Below are 17,775 nucleotides of genomic sequence, written 5' to 3'. Positions count from 1 at the left end.
GTGGCAGGGGACTGGTGGCCATCGAGCGACGCCCCCAGGCATCGAACGACGTGGCACTATGGGCCACGGCCCCCTACCACATCCACTTGCCTCCTTTGCTCCTTATTTGTCCATTTTTATGATTTTTCCTGCATACAAATATTTTTTCCAAGTACAAGTGCAACTAGGTGAATTATAAACAAAATATGGCACATGTGATGCTGTTTTACTTTGGTTTGGGTGGAATGTTGATGGTCAAATTAGGTGTTTAGTGACCATCAACAAGCTCCCCCAAGCTACCCCTTTGCTTGTCCCGAGCAAAGATGCGGGTTTAGCATGTTGGATCAGGAATTGCTTCAATGTGACGCCCTGCAAAAACTCATATACAAACCAATACTACCACTTGAGTTGAGCTAGTTAGTGCTAGAAATTCACCATCAGTCTTAGCCATATGGGGCTTATAGCTTTCGCCTTGCCATAAGCAGTTGCAAGATAGCATAGCTTAGATAGAAACTTTCTTCCCTGCATTGGTTTAGCTAAGACTTCCTAGAGGTTTTCAAGATTTTTGAAAGGAAAACTTGCCTAAGTTCCTCAAATGGTACACTCAATCAGTCAATGATGTTTAAATCCTCTCCAAGGCCAAAAGATCTTAGCCTTTTTCCTACTCTAAGGCTTATATGGAGTTCATAGGTAGGGAATAAAAAGCGAGGCTTACTTGAATTGAATTTATTGCTAAGTCAAACACTCGGATCACAAGGAGCAACAAGTCATACAAAATGATCAAGATGTGCAAGTGTGTGGTATTTGGTGGAAATGGTACTCCTTTTGAGAACTTCCCTTCCTCTAGCTTCCTTTTTTGAGAGGGCATGGCTACCTTATTCTTTCTCTGTTTCTCTTTTTCTTCTCCTTTTTTGAACTATAGAGCTTTTGCTCTTCTCTCTCTCTCTCTCTCTCTCTCTCTCTCTCTCTCTCTCTCTCTCTCTGTCTCTCTCTCTCTCTCTCTCTCTCTCTCTTTCGGTAGCCCATGCCTCTCTTTATAATGATGGATAGCTAGAGGGGGTTTCAACATATTTCTCTTATGGAGCAAGGGGTGCATAAATATGGAATGGTGGTTGCATACTTCTAGTGTAGAAGTAGCATATCTATCTACATGGAGTGTACATGATCTTGATCAAAAGGTATGACAAGCTTCTCTACTTAGATAAACAAGGCTTGACAAAGCTCAAAACAAACAATCAACTTTTTGTGTAGGCTTATCATATCAGAAATCGTATATTTGGCTCTAGTAGGAATTTTTCACCACTGAGAAACTTCTAGCAAGGGTTTTATCTTTTTGTAACAACAAACTCCAGGTTGTCTCAACTATTCCTTAGACAAGTTAAAAGGTTTACTCTAATCTTTGCCACAACGTGTCTCACAAAAGCCTATACTTGGTTCTAGCATTTGCAACTGTTGATAGATTATCGTCGGCAGTCCACCGAGGGGTATCCCACGATGGTAGATTTGTCGGTGGGGATGCGCGTAATCAGGAACCGGATGGTGACACAAGGCGTAGAGACAGCGATTTAGACAGGTTCGGGCCGTCTGATCGACGTAATATCCTACGTCCTATGTCTTTGGTGTATTGTATTGAATACATGATGTCGAGTAGAGGACCCCTGCCTCTTCTTATATACTCTGGAGGGGCAGGGTTACAAGTAAAGTATCCTATTTGGTACTATACAATGTCTTGCGGTGCACGCCGAGTAGCGCCGTGCACACCTTGATCTTGTGGGTCGGGCCACCTCCGATGGTGCGGCCCACATCTTGGGGGCCATACCCCCACAGTTAGTCCTCAAGCCTGACAGTAGGTGACGCAGTCATGTGGTGCCTAGGTCATAAAGTAGAAGACCAGCCGAGCAGGTAGCCAGTCCCTGAGCGTAGCCTCGAGATGAGAACAAGCACATTCACCGCAAGGTGAAGTGTGCCCACTTAGTCCCCGAGCCTGCTGGAAGATGAAGAATGAATCTTGTAGCAGGGTCAAAGAAGTCTGAAAGTTTGCCGACATCGTCTAACATACGTGTATCAAGACCCCAGACGTGCTGCCCAAGATCAGCACCCTGATCCGAATAGCATGGAGCAGCTTGATAGCACACCAACGAGATGTAGCAAGATCCGAGCAGCAAGGGAGTCCCCGGCGTCGCTGGCGATGACCGAGCACCGAGGAGCGAGGAGTCCCCGGCGTCACTGTCGATGACCGAGCACCGAGGAGCGAGGAGTCCCCAGCATAGGTGGTGATGTCCGAGCACCGAGGAGCGAGGAGTCCCCGGCGTAGGCAGCGATGTTTGAGCACCGAGGAGTCCCCGACATCGCTAGCGATGACCGAGCATCGAGGAGCGAGGAGTCCCCAGCGTCGCTGGCGATGACCAAGCACCGAGGAGCGAGGAGTCCCCTGCGTCGCTGTCGATGACCGAGCACCGAGGAGCAAGGAGTCCCCGGTGTTGCTGGCGATGACCGAGCACCGAGGAGCGAGGAGTCCCTGGTGTCGCTGGCGATGTCCGAGCACCGAGGAGCGAGGAGTCTCCGACGTCGCTATCGATGACCGAGCACCGAGGAGTCCCCGGCGTCGCTGGTGATGATCGAGCACCGAGGAGCGAGGAGTCCCCGGCATTGTTGTCAATGACCGAGCACCGAGGAGCGAGGAGTCCCCGGCATAGGCGGCGAGGTCTGAGCACCAAGGAGTCCCTGGTGTAGGCGGCGATGTCTGAGCACCGAGGAGTCCTTGGCGTAGGCGGCAAGGTTCGAGCACCGAGGAGTGCCCGGCGTAGGCAGCGAGGTCTGAGCACCAACGTAGCTGACGACGTCCGTGCGGTGAAGTGTGCCCACTTAGTCCTCGAGCACGAAGAATCCGAGGGCCGAGGAGTAACCGACGTAGCTAGCGATGAAGCACGAGCGGCGAATAGTCCGATCAACTGGTCAGTGACGGAGTCCATGAACCAAGCGGTCCGACCAGTTGATCGGTGGAGAAGTCTGAGCACCAGGTGGTCCGATCACCTGGACGATGATCCTGCAATACAAACATGTAGAACGGGTAGTACATGATGTAAAAATAAATAAACTTCGGAGAAAAATCAGCAATGGTGATGAAACGACGTATGCAGTTCGGCGCTCAGTTGGCGTGAAAATATATTTATGTTTAATATAAACTGCTCAAACAGTTAGTGTGTAGCTGAGTCTCCAGCCCTAGCTAGCCCATAGTCCTTAACGTCGAGCGTGGAGCCCGTGCACGTGTAGGAGGAATAGGCATGACCAAGGAGCTGCTGCCGACCGCCCATAACGCAGAGAGCGGAGCCCATAGCACGTGTAGGGAGGAGCCGGAGACAGGGCTGTCTCTAGAGGCGTCCGAGCTTCAACGTGACTATTTGAGGGTTCAGAAAATCATTTGGAGAGCAAACATGGAGAAAACAGTTCGGAGAAACAGTATGACGATATACGGAGATTGGAGAATATTTAGAAGAATATTAAAACGTGACTTAGCTTTTAGACAGAATGTCGGGTCAGCGGCGTATGGCGTTATCTGGTCAGCGATGCAGGCAGCTTGCTTGCAGCTCGGCGGTGACAAGGGATGTCAGTGAGGGCCGCTGAGGAATGACGACGAGACAACGGCAAGGGCCGTCGGCGAAGGATGTCGGCGAAGACCACCGAGCGGTGACGACGAGTCGATAGTAAGAGACTTCGACGAAGGATGTCAGCGAAGGTCGTCGAGCGGTGAGGACGAGTCGACGGCGAGGGACATCGGTGAAGGCCACCGAGCGGTGACGACGAGTCGATGGCGAGGGACGTCAGCGAAGGATGTCGGCGAAGGCCGCCGAGTGGTGACGACGAGTCGACGGCGAGGGACGTCAGCGAAAGATGTCGGCGAAGGCCATCGAGCGGTGACGCCGAGTCGATGGCGAGGGACGTCGGCGAAAGATGTTGGTGATGGCTATCGGTGAAGGCCATCGAGGGCAGCGACGGTGAGTCATCGACGAGGGACATCGGTGAAAGATGTCGGCGAGGGCTGTCGGCGAAGGCCGCCGAGGGCAGCGGTGATGAGTCGTCGACGAGGGCTAATGAGGGCAGCGGCGGCGAGTCGTCGATGAGGGCCAACCAGAGCAGCAGTGGCTAGTCATCGACAAGGGCTGACGAGAGCATCGGCGGCGAGTCGTCGACGAGGGATATCGACAAGAGCCGACGAGAGCCATGGCAAGTCATCAACGAGGGCCAGTGAGAGCGGCGACGGCGAGTCATCGACGAGGACTGATGAGAGCAGCGGGTGGCGACCTCGGAGGTGGTTCTGAGATCGGATCTGCTGTCGCAGGGGCTGGTGTAGCAGCGATGAATCGTCGTCGTGGACCGGGATGGATCTCCATGAGATTGACGACGAGAACGCGTTGTTGATTTGAAGTCCATCTGGCTCGCCATGGATCAAGCGCACACCCCTACCTGGCGCGCCAACTGTCGATAGATTATCATCGGCAGTCCATCGAGGGGTATCCCACGATGGTAGATTTGTCGGTGGGGATGCGTGTAATCAGGAACCGGATGGTGACACAAGGCGCAGAGACAGCGATTTAGACAGGTTCGGGCCGTCTGATCGACGTAATACCCTATGTCCTGTGTCTTTGGTGTATTGTATTGAATACATGATGTCGAGTAGAGGACCCCTGCCTCTCCTTATATACTCTGGAGGGGCAGGGTTACAAGTAAAGTATCCTATTTGGTACTATACAATGTCTTGCGGTGCACGCCGAGCAGCGCTGTGCACACCTTGATCTTGTGGGCTGGGCCACCTCCGATGGTGCGGCCCACGTCTTGGGGGCCATACCCCCACAGCAACCCACAAAAGTAGTCAACATAAGATGAACTCTAATTTTGCATGCTCAAAACTTGAAAAGTAAAGGGTTGTACAACAAGCTTTTGCAAAGTATCACAGAGCAATTATTCATCATTTCCAAAAGGTATTTTAACATCAATTTTCAGAGCAAGAGTGTTTAAGGCAGCTTTAATGATTCTCCTGTACAATGGTTATAATAGCATAGTTGTATTCATATTCTATTGTCATTGTTATGCTACTATTATTATTGTATATATCATGCATTTTTGTCAGTACAAAGAATTAATGCAGTTAAAAGAGAAGGTATGAATAACTTCATACCAGAGCGGGAGAGGTTCTCCCCCAAGCTTGCCTTTTGCGGAGGTTGGATTCTTCTTCTCGAGGGGCTCTTCTTGAATCTTTCCTTATTTATTACTACTACTATGATAATTTATTACTAAGCCTATTTATTATGAGATTTATTTTATTGAAATATTTTTTTCTTTTTTATATTATTATGAATGTTAGTACTTCATAAGTACCTTTATTGAAAATGTAAACAAGCAATGCAACTAATAACATTACATGTAATGCAAAGTTGAAAAGGGAAATATGCAAATGCAACATATACTAAATGCAATGGAAATGTAGTAAAAGCATACCTTCTAGTACTGGCTCATGGCTATTCTTCCTTGCGCGGAGGTTCTTCTTCCTTGTACAGGAATTCTTCCTCCTTACTTTCTTCAGAGATGTTCACAGGATTAGGCGACAGTGATGTAGATGATGTTTCCTTCTTCTTGTGCCATGTCCCTCTTGGCATTGGCTCATTCTTGCCAGGCTCTTCCTTCTTCTCAATTGGCTTAGGCTTTCTGGTTCTTCGCTTCTTTGGTTGCTTCTTCCATTCCTGTTTCTCATAAAAGATAGGCTTTCTAGAGGCAAAAGCAAATGTTTCTTTCTTTCCATCTAAGTGGAATTGATTTCATCTAGATGCCACATATATACAAGCATTGGCGGTATTAAGGAATGGATAACCAAGGATGAGGGGTGCATCCTTGCTAATTCCCAAATTTAAAACTACAAAATTAGTGGGAACGTAAGCATCTCTAATCCTGACCAGAAGGTCTAGAGCTATTCCTTCCACATAGCACACTAACTGATCAGCTAGTTGCAAATAGACAGAAGTTGGAGCTAATTCAGTGTAAAACAAGTTTTCATAAGTTTCCTTAGACATTATGTTTACACTAGATCCAAGATCACAATTGCATTTTCAAAAGTATGAGGACCAATAGAGCAAGTAACAATAGGACTTCTAGGATCACCTTTCTTAATAGGAACACCCCAACCATCTAAACCAAAATCATACCTTGATGTGACGAGGTTGGCGGTCTCCATGAATTCTTCGGGCTTTCTAGGAATTCTTCCGTTCTTAAAAGATGGGACAGCAGCTGCTAATTCTGCTAATTGAATTTCTAGAAACTATTAAAGCTAAGTTGATTCTTTATAGCGGAAGAAAAATCATCCAATTGAGCATTTATGTTTTCCAACATCTTGTCATTAGCATGGAGTTTCTTATTTATACTATCAGTCATTCTACCTTGACTATAGATAAGATCCTTAAGGAAATGATAACTATTACCTTGATTACTTGGACGTTGCGAATAATTATTGTAATTATTACCTCCTTGGTTGTTGGAGCGCTGATTCCATCCTTGATTTTGAGGACAAAAATCATTGTCATTATTGACAAAGTTGAGGTCTTCATGGTGTAAGGAAAAAGGACCCTATGCCCATTTACTTTGGATTTTGGTGTTTGATGACCAACACAACCAAATTGGACTAATGAATTTGCACGTAACTGTTTTGTAGTTCAATAGGGTGCAAGACATGACTTGTACGAAGGCGACATGATAATCCCATGATCAACATCATAAGCAAGACCCTAGAAGCACAAGATAAGACACAAGATATCCAGCATAGTCCAAGCACAAAGATGGAAACCAAGCCGGATGTAAGATCACGAAGAAACGAGCTTGGCAGAGGTGACTGGATGTGGCCCTAATAGGGATTGAACACGTCTGATCAGTTGCTTGGCAACAGTAGGCGTCAGCAGCTATGACCGAACGTTGAGCGAAGTAGTGATCGGATGCACCAATGACACTGTTCTTCATCACGGCAATGTTTTTAGCGTGACCGAACGCAGCGGCACTAATCGACCAGACGTAGGAATTGCAGCGTCTGATTGAGTCCAGAGAGGTTCCAAAGCAGCGCCAGCATGACTGGACGCATCCGATTGTCAGTGACCAGACTCAGCGCCGAGTTCGATCAACGCGCTAGCTCCAACGGTCGGGATGACTAGACGTGTCCGGTCAAGACGACAACAACGTCCGGTCAGTAGCAGAAAGCTAGGTTTCGTCCCCAACGGCTACTTTCTCAGTGGGGCTTATAAATAGACCCCCAACCAGCCATTTGAGAGGTGGAGCTGAGGAAACATACCAAGGGTGTTAATACATCATTTTAGTGATCTCCACTTGCATAGTGCTTAGTGATTCATTAGGTGATTAGCGTAGGTGCTTTGCGAAGTGCTTAGGTTGATTAGACCACCGCTTATGCGCTTTCTCTAGGTTTAGGCCTAGTGTTTAGTGAGGTTTGCATACCTCGTATACATTGCTTGCGCGCACCATTGTTGTACATCGGAGGGGCTTGTAGTCTTGTGAGATCACACCAATCGCGTTTGTGGTGTGGCCGCCACCGTGTACCAAAGGGAACAAGGCTCGCGGCGGTTCGGCCCGAAGCTTGATAGTGAAGATGGTGGGGAGCATCCAGGAGAGGCTTGCTAGAAGGCACATCAGAGACCCACTTGCGCGTGGGGAAGGCCCGAGGCTATCCACGGAGTTACCTGACCAGGAGCTTAGCCCTTATGAGGGATTCCTTGCGAGGGGCTCCAATGAGGACTAGTGGAAAGCTTGCGCGCTTCTTGATACCTTGGTAAAAATACTAGAGTCATCGATGGGAGTTTGCTTATCTCTACATTACTCTTTAGCTTCCGCATTTACATTGTTGGCATAACTCCTTTTGCGGTAGAGATAGCAACACACTAGCAAAACCTTAGTTGCATATTTAGATAGTTTATCTTTTGCATAGGTTTTTGCTAAGAATAAAAAGAGGCCATAGTTTAGAGTTAGAATTTCAAGTTGCCTAATTCAGCCCCCCCCCTCTTAGGCATCACGGTCCCTTTCAATTGGTATCAGAGCAGGTTGGCTCAATTTGGACCTTTGGCTTCACTGCCGTTGAGCCGACGCTATTTAGAGTGATTGGGATGGATACATCTAGGCCTCCGCACTTTGACGACACTAACTTCCCCTACTATAAAGCTAGAATGGCTTGTCACCTTGAGGCGGTAGACTTGGGTGTTTAGAGTCACTTGTGACAGGATGAAACCTATTAAGAATCCCGATAAACACACAAAGAGTGAAGAAAAAGAAATTAATTTCAATGCTAGAGCTAAAAATTGCTTGTTTGAATCTTTTAGCATGGATGTGTTTAACCAAGTATTCACTTTAAATACAGCACATGAAATTTGGTTAAAACTCCAAGAGCTCCATGACGACACAACTAATGTCCGTGAGTAAAAACATTGTCTAGCTAAACAAAATTATGATTCCTTTAAAATGAATGATAATGAGCTTGTTCGTGATATGTATTCTCGTTTGAATCTAATTATCAATGAGCTCCATTCAATAGGATTAAGAAAGCTAGATGATGCAGACATCATGAGGAAGATCATCTCCGTGCTACCACAAAAGAAATATGCAAGCATCATCACCATCCTTCACAACATGGAGGCTTTGAGCACCATGACCCTGGCCATAGTCATTGGCAAGATAGTGGCATTTGAAATGTCATGCAACATGGTTCAAGAAGAATCCTCTTCATCAAGCAAAGGCAAAACTCTCACATGTAGTGAGAAAAAGAAGATAAAGGGCAAGCGAGATGAGACAAGCTCAAGCTCAACTCCTCAAGTGAAGATGAAGAAGAAGATGAGGATGATGATGATGATGAATCAAGTGATGATGATCAATCTTCCTCCTCCACCTCCGACCTTGATGAACAATCTATCAAGCTTATCAACAAGGTGGAGAAGATGATCCAAAAACTCAATGTCAAGGGTGTGCCCATCCAAATTCAAGATTTCATCTTCACCAATCAAAGAAATGAGCAAAGAAAAAAAGGATGCTATGGATGTGGTGAGTTGGGGCACTTTGTGGAAGTTTATCCAAATAAGACCACACCCAAGACAAAGAAGAAGACGTGCAAGGACAAAGCCCTCACATCAATAAGGTCATGGTATGATTCTTCAAGTGAAGAAGAAGACCACCACAAGAGGAGCGGGCACAAGCACTCATCATCAAGCACCTCACGTGTGTGCCTTATGGCATGAGGTAACAAAAAGCCTATCCCTAGTGATAGTGACAATGATAGTGATGATGAGCTACCTTCTTATGATGAAACTGTGCAACAAAATCTTAACTTTGCTAAAGTTTGCACTAGTCAACAAAAGAAGCTTGAAAATTAAAAGAAAAACTAGATAGCTCACAACAAGCTTATGCTACTTTGCTTGAACAATATGAAACTTTTGCCAATCTTAATATGGAGCTATCTATTAAAATTGAGCAACTTGAGACTAGTGCAAACACAAATAATTGCACAATCAATGATGAGCAACTTATAAAGAAAAATGAAAAATTAAAGGAAAAGTTAGCTAGCTCACAAGATGATTATAAAGGTTTGCTCACTAAAATGGAAACCATGTGCAAACATTGTGATGAGCTAACTAATAAAGTTGCTAATCTTGAAGCCGTTGATACAACCCCCACCGAGGCACCTAAAAAGAAAGGTTCAATCTTTGACATGCCTAAAAAGGATGCCTCTACTTCTTGTAATGATTTATATTTAGACTCACCCTTGTGCAACCAAGTTTGTGTTGAGAAAATTGTTGTAGATACATGCACACAAGAGGTTGTAATGGAGAATAAGCAACTCAAGCAAGAAATGGCTCGCCTTACCAAGGACTTGACTCAAGTAAAAGGCAAAATGGAGCAAGCCCAATTTTATCAAGATAACACCATCAAGGGAGTGAAGAAGCTTGATGAAGGACAAACAGTGGTTTGCTACATGTGCCACATGGAAGGTCACAAAGTCCTATGAGTGCAAGGTGAAAATGGGGGAGGAGCTAAGAAGAAAGAGAAAAATAAAAAGGAAACAAGCAAGCTCTCCAACACCTACACCAACAAGGTGGACAAAAAGGCCTCCACACCTTATCCCATGAAGAAGAAAAATGACAATGTGGTGGCCATCAAGGTGAACAAGCAAGCCAGCAATGGGGCCAAATGCATTTGGGTGCCAAAGGAGATCATTTCCAACATGAAGAGCACCAAGAAGGTTTGGATCCCAAAAGGGAAGTGAGAAGTTCGATGGACTTCGGGAAATTTGGAGACTTGGCAAAGTATGGGTGCATTTCATGGTGTGCATCATTATGGACAAGGTAATTGCCAAGTGGGTTAGTGAATACTATGGACCCAAATTCCCATCCCCATGTTAGGTAACTAGATTTAATTTCTTGCAATTTCAATTAGCATCTAGTTCCTTTTCATGCCTAGGTTTGCATTTGCATGTTTAATCTTTTGTCTTGCATACACTAGGTATATCTTACGGTAGGCTTGCTCGGTTTCACTCTTAACCCTAGGAGCAAACCTACATGGTTTAAATTGTTTAGGAGCACGGCACATAGCTTGTTTTACAATTGCTTATCTAATATGTGCCAAAGTCCAAATTGTAGATAATTTCTCCTAAATATCACTTTCGAAAATGATTCTCACATTCATATGATGTCATCTTTCAAGTGGTATTTTTTATTCTAAAATCAATGTGCATGTCTCCTACAAGTATTCCATACTTGTGTGAACAAATTTAGGGTGAGGTTACTCTACAAGTAGGATGTTTTGAGACTAACACCTTTTCAAGCTTATCATGTGTGTAGTAGTCTCATTGCAAGGAAAATGGAGTCCCCGGAGTTAAGCATCATACTTCAAATATCCACCACCTATTGCAAGTGGTATAAATCAAATTGGATTCCACATGTGGTATTTCTAAGCCGATATCATGTTGATTTCACTTTGGTGTTTATATGCTTTCTTCATGCATTATATAGATTAAACTCCCTTGAGTATTAATTTGCCAATTATGCATAAACTACATTCTCCATCATATGTATGCATATATTTAGGGGGAGCTCAGTCTATGTAATTTGAGAGTCAAATTTTGTGACCTATTCCACCACATACAAAGGATCACAAAGTTTGACCCTCCCTTGTGCTACTAATGTCTTCCTTTTTGCTGTTTGATTCCAAAGGGGCAGAATTTATAGGACCAAAAGCAAGTCCGATCATAATAATTTACAAGTGGTAATGGTCCGAGAAAGGGAGGATAGTGGATTATGGAATTAGGGGGAGGCTTAAATCCATAATGCCACATGGGGACATTTGCAAGGGCAAGATAAGTTTCTAAAGATGTTTACATGTGGTATCTTTTAGCATCATATAACCTTGCCCTTTGCATTGCATCCTAGCAACTAAATAGTTTTTAAATTCCAAAAAAAATATTATTTGCTTGTTTTGGTCGTGTTGTCATCAATCACCAAAAAGGGGGAGATTGTAAGGAAAATGGACCCAAGGCCCATTTACTTTGCATTTTGGTGTTGGATGACCAACACAACCAAATTGGACTAATGAATTTCCAAGTAATTGTTTTGTAGTTCAATAGGGTGCAAGACATGACTTGGACGAAGGCGACATGATGATTCCACGATCAACACCATAAGCAAGACCCTAGAAGCACAAGAGAAGACCCATGATATCAAGCATAGTCCAAGCACGAAGATGGGAACCAAGCCGGACACAAGATCGCAAAGAAATAAGCTCAGTAGAGGTGACCAGACGTGGCCCTAATAGGGACTGAACATGTCTGATCAGTTGCTCGGTTACAGTAAGCGTCATTAGCTATGACCAGACGCTGAGCGAAGCAGTGATCGGATGCACTGATGACACTGTTCTTCATCACAGCAATGTTTTCAGCGTGATCGGACGTAGTGGCACTGATCAATCGAACGTAGGAATTGTAGCGTCCGATCGAGTCTAGAGAGGTTCCAAAGCGGGCACCGGCATGTTCGGACGTGTCCGATCGTCAATGACCGGACAACGCCGAGTCCGATCAATGCGCTAGCTCCAATGGTCGGGTCGATCGGATGCGTCTGGTCAGGACGACAACAACGTCTGGTCAGTAGCAGAAAGCTAGGTTTTGTCTCCAATGGCTACTTTCTCAGTGGGGCTTATAAATAGACCCCCCAACTGGCCATTTGAGAAGTGGAGCTGAGGAAACACACTAAGGGTGTTGATACACCATTTTAGTGATCTCCACTTGCATAGTGCTTAGAGATTCATTAGGTGATTAGCGTAGGTGCTTTGCAAAGTGCTTAGGTTGATTAGACCACCGCTTATATGCTTGCTCTAGGTTTAGGCCTAGTCTTTAGTGAGGTTTGCATACCTCTTACCACTCGGTGCTTACGCGCACTATTGTTGTACATCGGAGGGGATTGTAGTCTTGTGAGATCACACCAACCGCGTTTGTGTTGTGGCCACCACCGTGTACCAAAGGGAATAAGGCCCACGACAGTTTGGCCAGAAGCTTGATAGTGAAGACGGCGGGGAGCATCCGGGAGAGGCTTGCCGGAAGGCACATCAGAGACCCACTTACGTGTGGGGAAGGCCTAAGGATATCCACAAAGTTACCCGACCAAGAGCTTGGCCCTTGGGAGGGATTCCTTGCGAGGGGCTCCAATGAGGACTAGGGGGAAGCTTGCGCACTTCTTGATACCTCGGTAAAAATACCGGAGTCATCGATGGGAGTTTGCATATCTCAACCTTACTCTTTAGCTTCCGCATTTAAATTGTTGGCATAACTCCTTTTGCGGTAGAGATAGCAACACACTAACAAAACCTTAGTTGCACATTTAGATAGTTTATCTTTTGCATAGGTTTTTGCTAAGAATAAAAAGAGGCCATAGTTTAGAGTTAGAATTTCAAGTTGCCTAATTCAACCCCCCCCCCCACCTCTTAGACGTCATGGTCCCTTTCACATGGGTCTCAGGGCAGAAATTGCCTAAATCTCCGATCTCTCCACAAACTTCACAAGTCATGTAGGTGTCCATGGCTTGTACAGTTTCTTGGGCACTCATTTTCTCACAAATTTCTAGTCTCTTTGCGAGCAGATTTACCTTGGCTGCAAGCATGTCAGCATCTTTAAGAGAATGCATACCTTGTTTGTGGGGCTGTAGTCATTCATCGCTCCATCCTTGGTTGGAAACCATCTTCTTGATCAATGCCTTGGTATCTCTGACATTAAGCAAAAAGAATGCTCCTCCTACGGTAGCATCTAAATGGCCCCTATCCAATGGAATTAAACCATGGTAGAAGTTCTGGATCAAAAGCTAGTCTTCCATGCCATGGTGTGGGCATGCGGCGACATACTCTTGCATTCATTTCCAAGCTTTGGGAATTGACTCATCAGCTTACTGTTGAAAGCTAGAGATTTTATTGCGAAGAGCATTGGTCTTACCTATCAGGAAGAACTTAACTTGGAAAGCGTTGGAACACTTATCCCATGTATCTACAGCGTTGCGGTTCGAGTAGAACCATTCTTTCGCTTTTCCCAACAAAGAGAAGGGAAAAAGACGAAGACGTATGGCCTCTTGGGTCACTCCCTTAATGGTAAAAGTACTATAGATCTCCAAGAAATGTTGGAGATATGCATTAGCATCTTTGAGGGCTTTACCACAGAAAGGACTAGCTTGCACCATTATGATCAGTGCAGGCTTAAGCTCAAAGTGAGTGTCTGCATTGATGACATCAGGGCCAGTGGCTACATTAGCAGCCAAAGGGGCAGAAAACCTATGGATCGTCCTATTGGCCATGACCGTGCTAGGAAGAAAAAAAGATAACTAAAAGGAAAATGAAAAAGGAAAAGAAGGTTGCTAAGATGAAGACCTAGCTAGTAGAACCTAACAACAAATTGGTAACATGCACCAGTTGTCTTCCTTGGCAACAGCGCCAGAAATGCTTGTTGACACTTCTTAATGTCGCTACTAGGTTTATGTCCCTAGCAACAGTGCTAGAAATGTTTGTCGATGGTTCATATGTGTGTATATAGGAAAGGGGATTCCGCAAGCACACAGAACTATCATGTAGCACTTCGCTTGGTGAGTACCAAGTGTCAAATTTATATTTTCTAAAAGGAAGGCAGGAGGACGTGTTGGGAAATGTGGTTAGGTAGACTAGGTAGGTAGGTTTAGCAACACGGGGGTGATGAGGGTAGTATAGATGATGGACAGAAAAAGATAAAAAAAGGTATTTGATCACACAGACAGAGGTAACTAGAAGTGTAGTGTAGCTGAGTGTAAGAAGTAGAGTATGTAATCTTAAAGCAACAAAAGTAACTTAATCATAGTGAGATCATCCTTAGTACGTGGGGCGTACTTGCGTTGGATTTAACCAAACACGAAGCACAACGAGCCCTACATTTTCATAACTAGACCCAACATGGTGGAATCTAGAGGAAAGGCAGCGTTGTCACCACCTGCCACTACCACAATCTATCCGGGGATCAAGCCATACCTACAAGCAAGATATAGCCTAAGCACCACGCTTAATCTATAAACTCGTTGTTGGTATCCGAGCTCTGGTGAAATAAGATCGAAACACCCTAACTAGACGGTAGAACAAGTACTAACGATGAACGAACTAAACACTAAGATAATAATGATGTAGATGCCAAAGGACAAGCACCTAGGCTCACTAATGATATACAAGCGCAAGACAAGACTTGAACTAAGCAAAGCTATATTACTAAATAAACTACTTGACAAAGTAAAATGCTAAATAAAGTAAGTGTTAAAAGAAAGATGACAAGAGGAGCTATACCAGACCAGAAGACTCTTCTGGACTCTGAGGCGAGCTCCGCTCTACTCTTATCACTACTAGCTAGCTACTACTTCTAAGCTACTACTCTTGGAGAGCTTCTGAGATCTTGGAACACTTTTAATGCTTGAGAGCTATTGAGTGATGATCTCCACCAAGCACCATAGCCCCTTTTATAGTGTGTAGAGGGCATAGGGGTCATTGTAGGTGTCGAGGCAGTTTGGGGGTGACGGCAAAGGGCCTCGGTCGACTGTCCAGCCCACCTCCTTGCCATCCAACGATGATGATTGGCCTCTGGATGGTGGTTGCATGGCAGGTATGTCGATTTCCTAGCTGGTGGGATGGTTTAGCCCCCTCCAAGTGTATGACAGTGGGCCCGTGGATCCAAGGTAGCTCAACGTGCACCTTTAGATCAAAACGCCATGGATCAACGCTCGAGAAGCAGTGAGGAGGTCATCCCATGGATCAGTGATGTGGCAGGGGCCAGGTGGCCATCGAGCGACTCGCCTAGGCGTCGGCCGATGTGGCACAGTGGGCCCATGGCCCCCTACCATGTCCACTTGTCTCCTTTGCTCCTTATTTGTCCATTTTATGATTTTCCTGCATACAAACATTTTTCCAAGTACAAGTGCAACTAGGTAAATTATAAACAAAATATGGCACATGTGATGTTGTTTTACCTTGGTTTGGGTGGAATGTTGATGGTCAAATTAGGTGTTTAGTGACCATCAACAATAGGCTACCACTCCAATCTTTTCAATGATCTGATATGGCCCAATATACCGCGGTGCTAATGTTGACACAGAAATTCATCACGTGCCAAGGGCACACGAGCAAGCCGGAAGGGTCCGTTTGATGGAGCTAGAGATCCGCCTAGCTTCAGCACAAGGGTGGTCGATCCTGCACACTCCTCCCAAGACATGCCAGTCAATCAACATGGCTTAGTGAGAACACAAAAAACCATAAGTATCCACTTTAACGATTTCTCAATGACATTAAAAAAGAGTGAACGGGTTGGATAATGTGCACGACCTGTATGAGTTTTTTTATTTTTCCCTTGCAGAGGCTCAAGTACTTTCCAATCCTCTCTTCTGTGCTGGGGATATTTTTTTCCAACCGCAAAATATTGTCCACGGTCTTCTGCACAATGAAATCACTGAACTCTTTTGCTGTGTGGCCTTGGTCCCTTGTTTTCTCAATTTGTTTAGTCACAAACTCTTTTAGTGCAGTTTTAAACATCATTCGCACCATGGTCTGATTATCATCATGAGCTTCTCTGTCCTTCACACCACTATGACTGGGTTGCCCTTTGGTACTATTTGAAGGATCAACCACAGAGTTGGGAGCATGGTGATGGTCAGTTACTTCAACTGTGTGAGACAATATTACAGAGTGGTTTACCCTGAACGTATGAATCGGTACTCCAGAAGGAAAAGAGATCATGGCTGGGACAGGTTGATTTGCTGGATCATGACTAGTAAGCTCAACCGAGTGGGACAAGAGTAAAGGGAGGCCATCACGAGGATCGATTATTATCTTTAATATAGTGACCCGCCGGTGAGGTGAAAGTGCTGGTTGGATCATGGATGTTTCTTGCTGCATGGGTCGAGTATGTAGAGATGCAGCTAGCCTTGGATCCCGACTACGCCGGGTTGATTGCTTTGATACTGAATGGGCGGTGACAGGAGCCTTGCCATTGTTCAGTTCCAGATCTCTGTAAGCACAAACATTTTAAAACTAATTATGCTATATTACGTTTGGATCACTGTAAAAGCTTTGAAGATCTATTAAACAGATGTCTGACATACAGAAAAATAATATTTAAAATAATAGACTCTCCACAGTACACATAAAAATACAATCAATGTTGTAATTTATTAGTTGCTTGTATCATAATTCATATATGCCATGAATATAGTGAGCATTAGTCATGCCATGTTTTATTAAGCTGTATCAAATAAGGCAGCGTACTTCAATACACGCATGCACAAGTCTTAGCTTACGAGCCCCTCCTCTCTGGCTTGGTTCCCCATGGGTATGGTTACCAGGTCATTCAACATAAGGTCTACCCATTTTTTATGCATGTGAGTATCCTGAATATCCATCCCAATGCAAGTCTAAAAATTTCATCACACTTTTTGATGGTGACAGACAATTTTCTGAACATATTATACTGTTGGTGAATGGCAATTAGGTAGGGCAAGGTACCTAGAGTAGGTAGACAGGATGGTGCCGCCAAACACCTAGCCACAATTCTTATAACAGAAAAAATAACTTTTCTGTACTGACTAGGCAAGGCAGCACATGAGCCTTTCATGCATTGTTGATAGCACATGAGCCTTTCAGGTGCTAATAAGGTAATAGGTAGTAGAAGTTCGATTTGTCACTGGAAAACGTGAAGGCATGGTTGTCTATGAATACACAAGCAAAAATTTTCGCACATTGTAAAAGGTAGTCAGGAAGTAAACTGATGAGGAGTTAACACAAGATCAAAATGCTTATACTTGCATGCTTAAGTAGAACAATTATTTTGTTCAACTATACCTGTGGGACTGGTTCACAGCACTTTCTGAAGATCCTCCTTTGATTGCATCAGCCCTGACCCACTCCTTGCAAACTGATGTCTTCATCTGAACTTTTCTTCAGTTATTAATCTGACGAACTACAAGATGTAAACTAGTTTCAGCTACACGGCACTGCTCATCCAAAATGTCATCTGAAGCTTTTAGCAAAATATGAATGTAGTGATCACAGGCTTAATAAAGGATAATGTCACTAGTAAAAGAAACAAAAATTGGTAATCTCTATGATGAAATCATGTCTCGTGGCTAAGGTAAATTGTATATGTGCATAAACAGACAGCATTTTTATCTTAAAGTCCAAAAGATCATCATTAGCACTGACAAGGCCTATGGAGCTCACTACTCTTCTAGG

General features: G+C 44.6%; 1 protein-coding gene and 1 non-coding gene across 2 annotated transcripts; one reads left to right on the top strand and one right to left on the bottom strand.

Annotated features, from left to right (window-relative positions):
• Positions 1–5,495: 5,495 nt before the first annotated feature.
• On the bottom strand, positions 5,496–17,471 carry LOC136507496 (zinc finger CCCH domain-containing protein 55-like). The gene is made up of 5 exons (XM_066502203.1): positions 17,386–17,471; positions 15,874–16,555; positions 6,450–6,521; positions 6,071–6,289; positions 5,496–5,717 (listed from the first exon to the last, which is right to left on the bottom strand). The coding sequence occupies exons 1-5, from the start codon at positions 17,469–17,471 to the stop codon at positions 5,496–5,498; spliced, it is 1,281 nt and encodes a 426-aa protein (XP_066358300.1).
• Positions 13,366–13,474, top strand: LOC136509703 (small nucleolar RNA R71). The gene has a single exon (XR_010772451.1). It is a non-coding gene; the product is annotated as a small nucleolar RNA R71 (small nucleolar RNA).
• Positions 17,472–17,775: the final 304 nt, after the last annotated feature.

Source organism: Miscanthus floridulus, chromosome 15 (assembly GCF_019320115.1).
Source record: "Miscanthus floridulus cultivar M001 chromosome 15, ASM1932011v1, whole genome shotgun sequence".
Taxonomy (NCBI): Eukaryota; Viridiplantae; Streptophyta; class Magnoliopsida; order Poales; family Poaceae; genus Miscanthus; species Miscanthus floridulus.
This window is presented reverse-complemented; position numbering and strand designations above follow the sequence as displayed.

Bases quoted from the DNA above. Each gene is read 5' to 3' on its own strand.
- LOC136507496 (XM_066502203.1), bottom strand. From the start codon at position 17,471: ATGAAGACATCAGTTTGCAAGGAGTGGGTCAGGGCTGATGCAATCAAA. The intron at 16,556-17,385 runs GTATAGTTGAAC...TTGTGCTTACAG, and splicing joins GCTGTGAACCAGTCCCACAG to AGATCTGGAACTGAACAATG. The intron at 6,290-6,449 runs GTAATAGTTATC...TAGCTTTAATAG, and splicing joins GCAACGTCCAAGTAATCAAG to TTTCTAGAAATTCAATTAGC.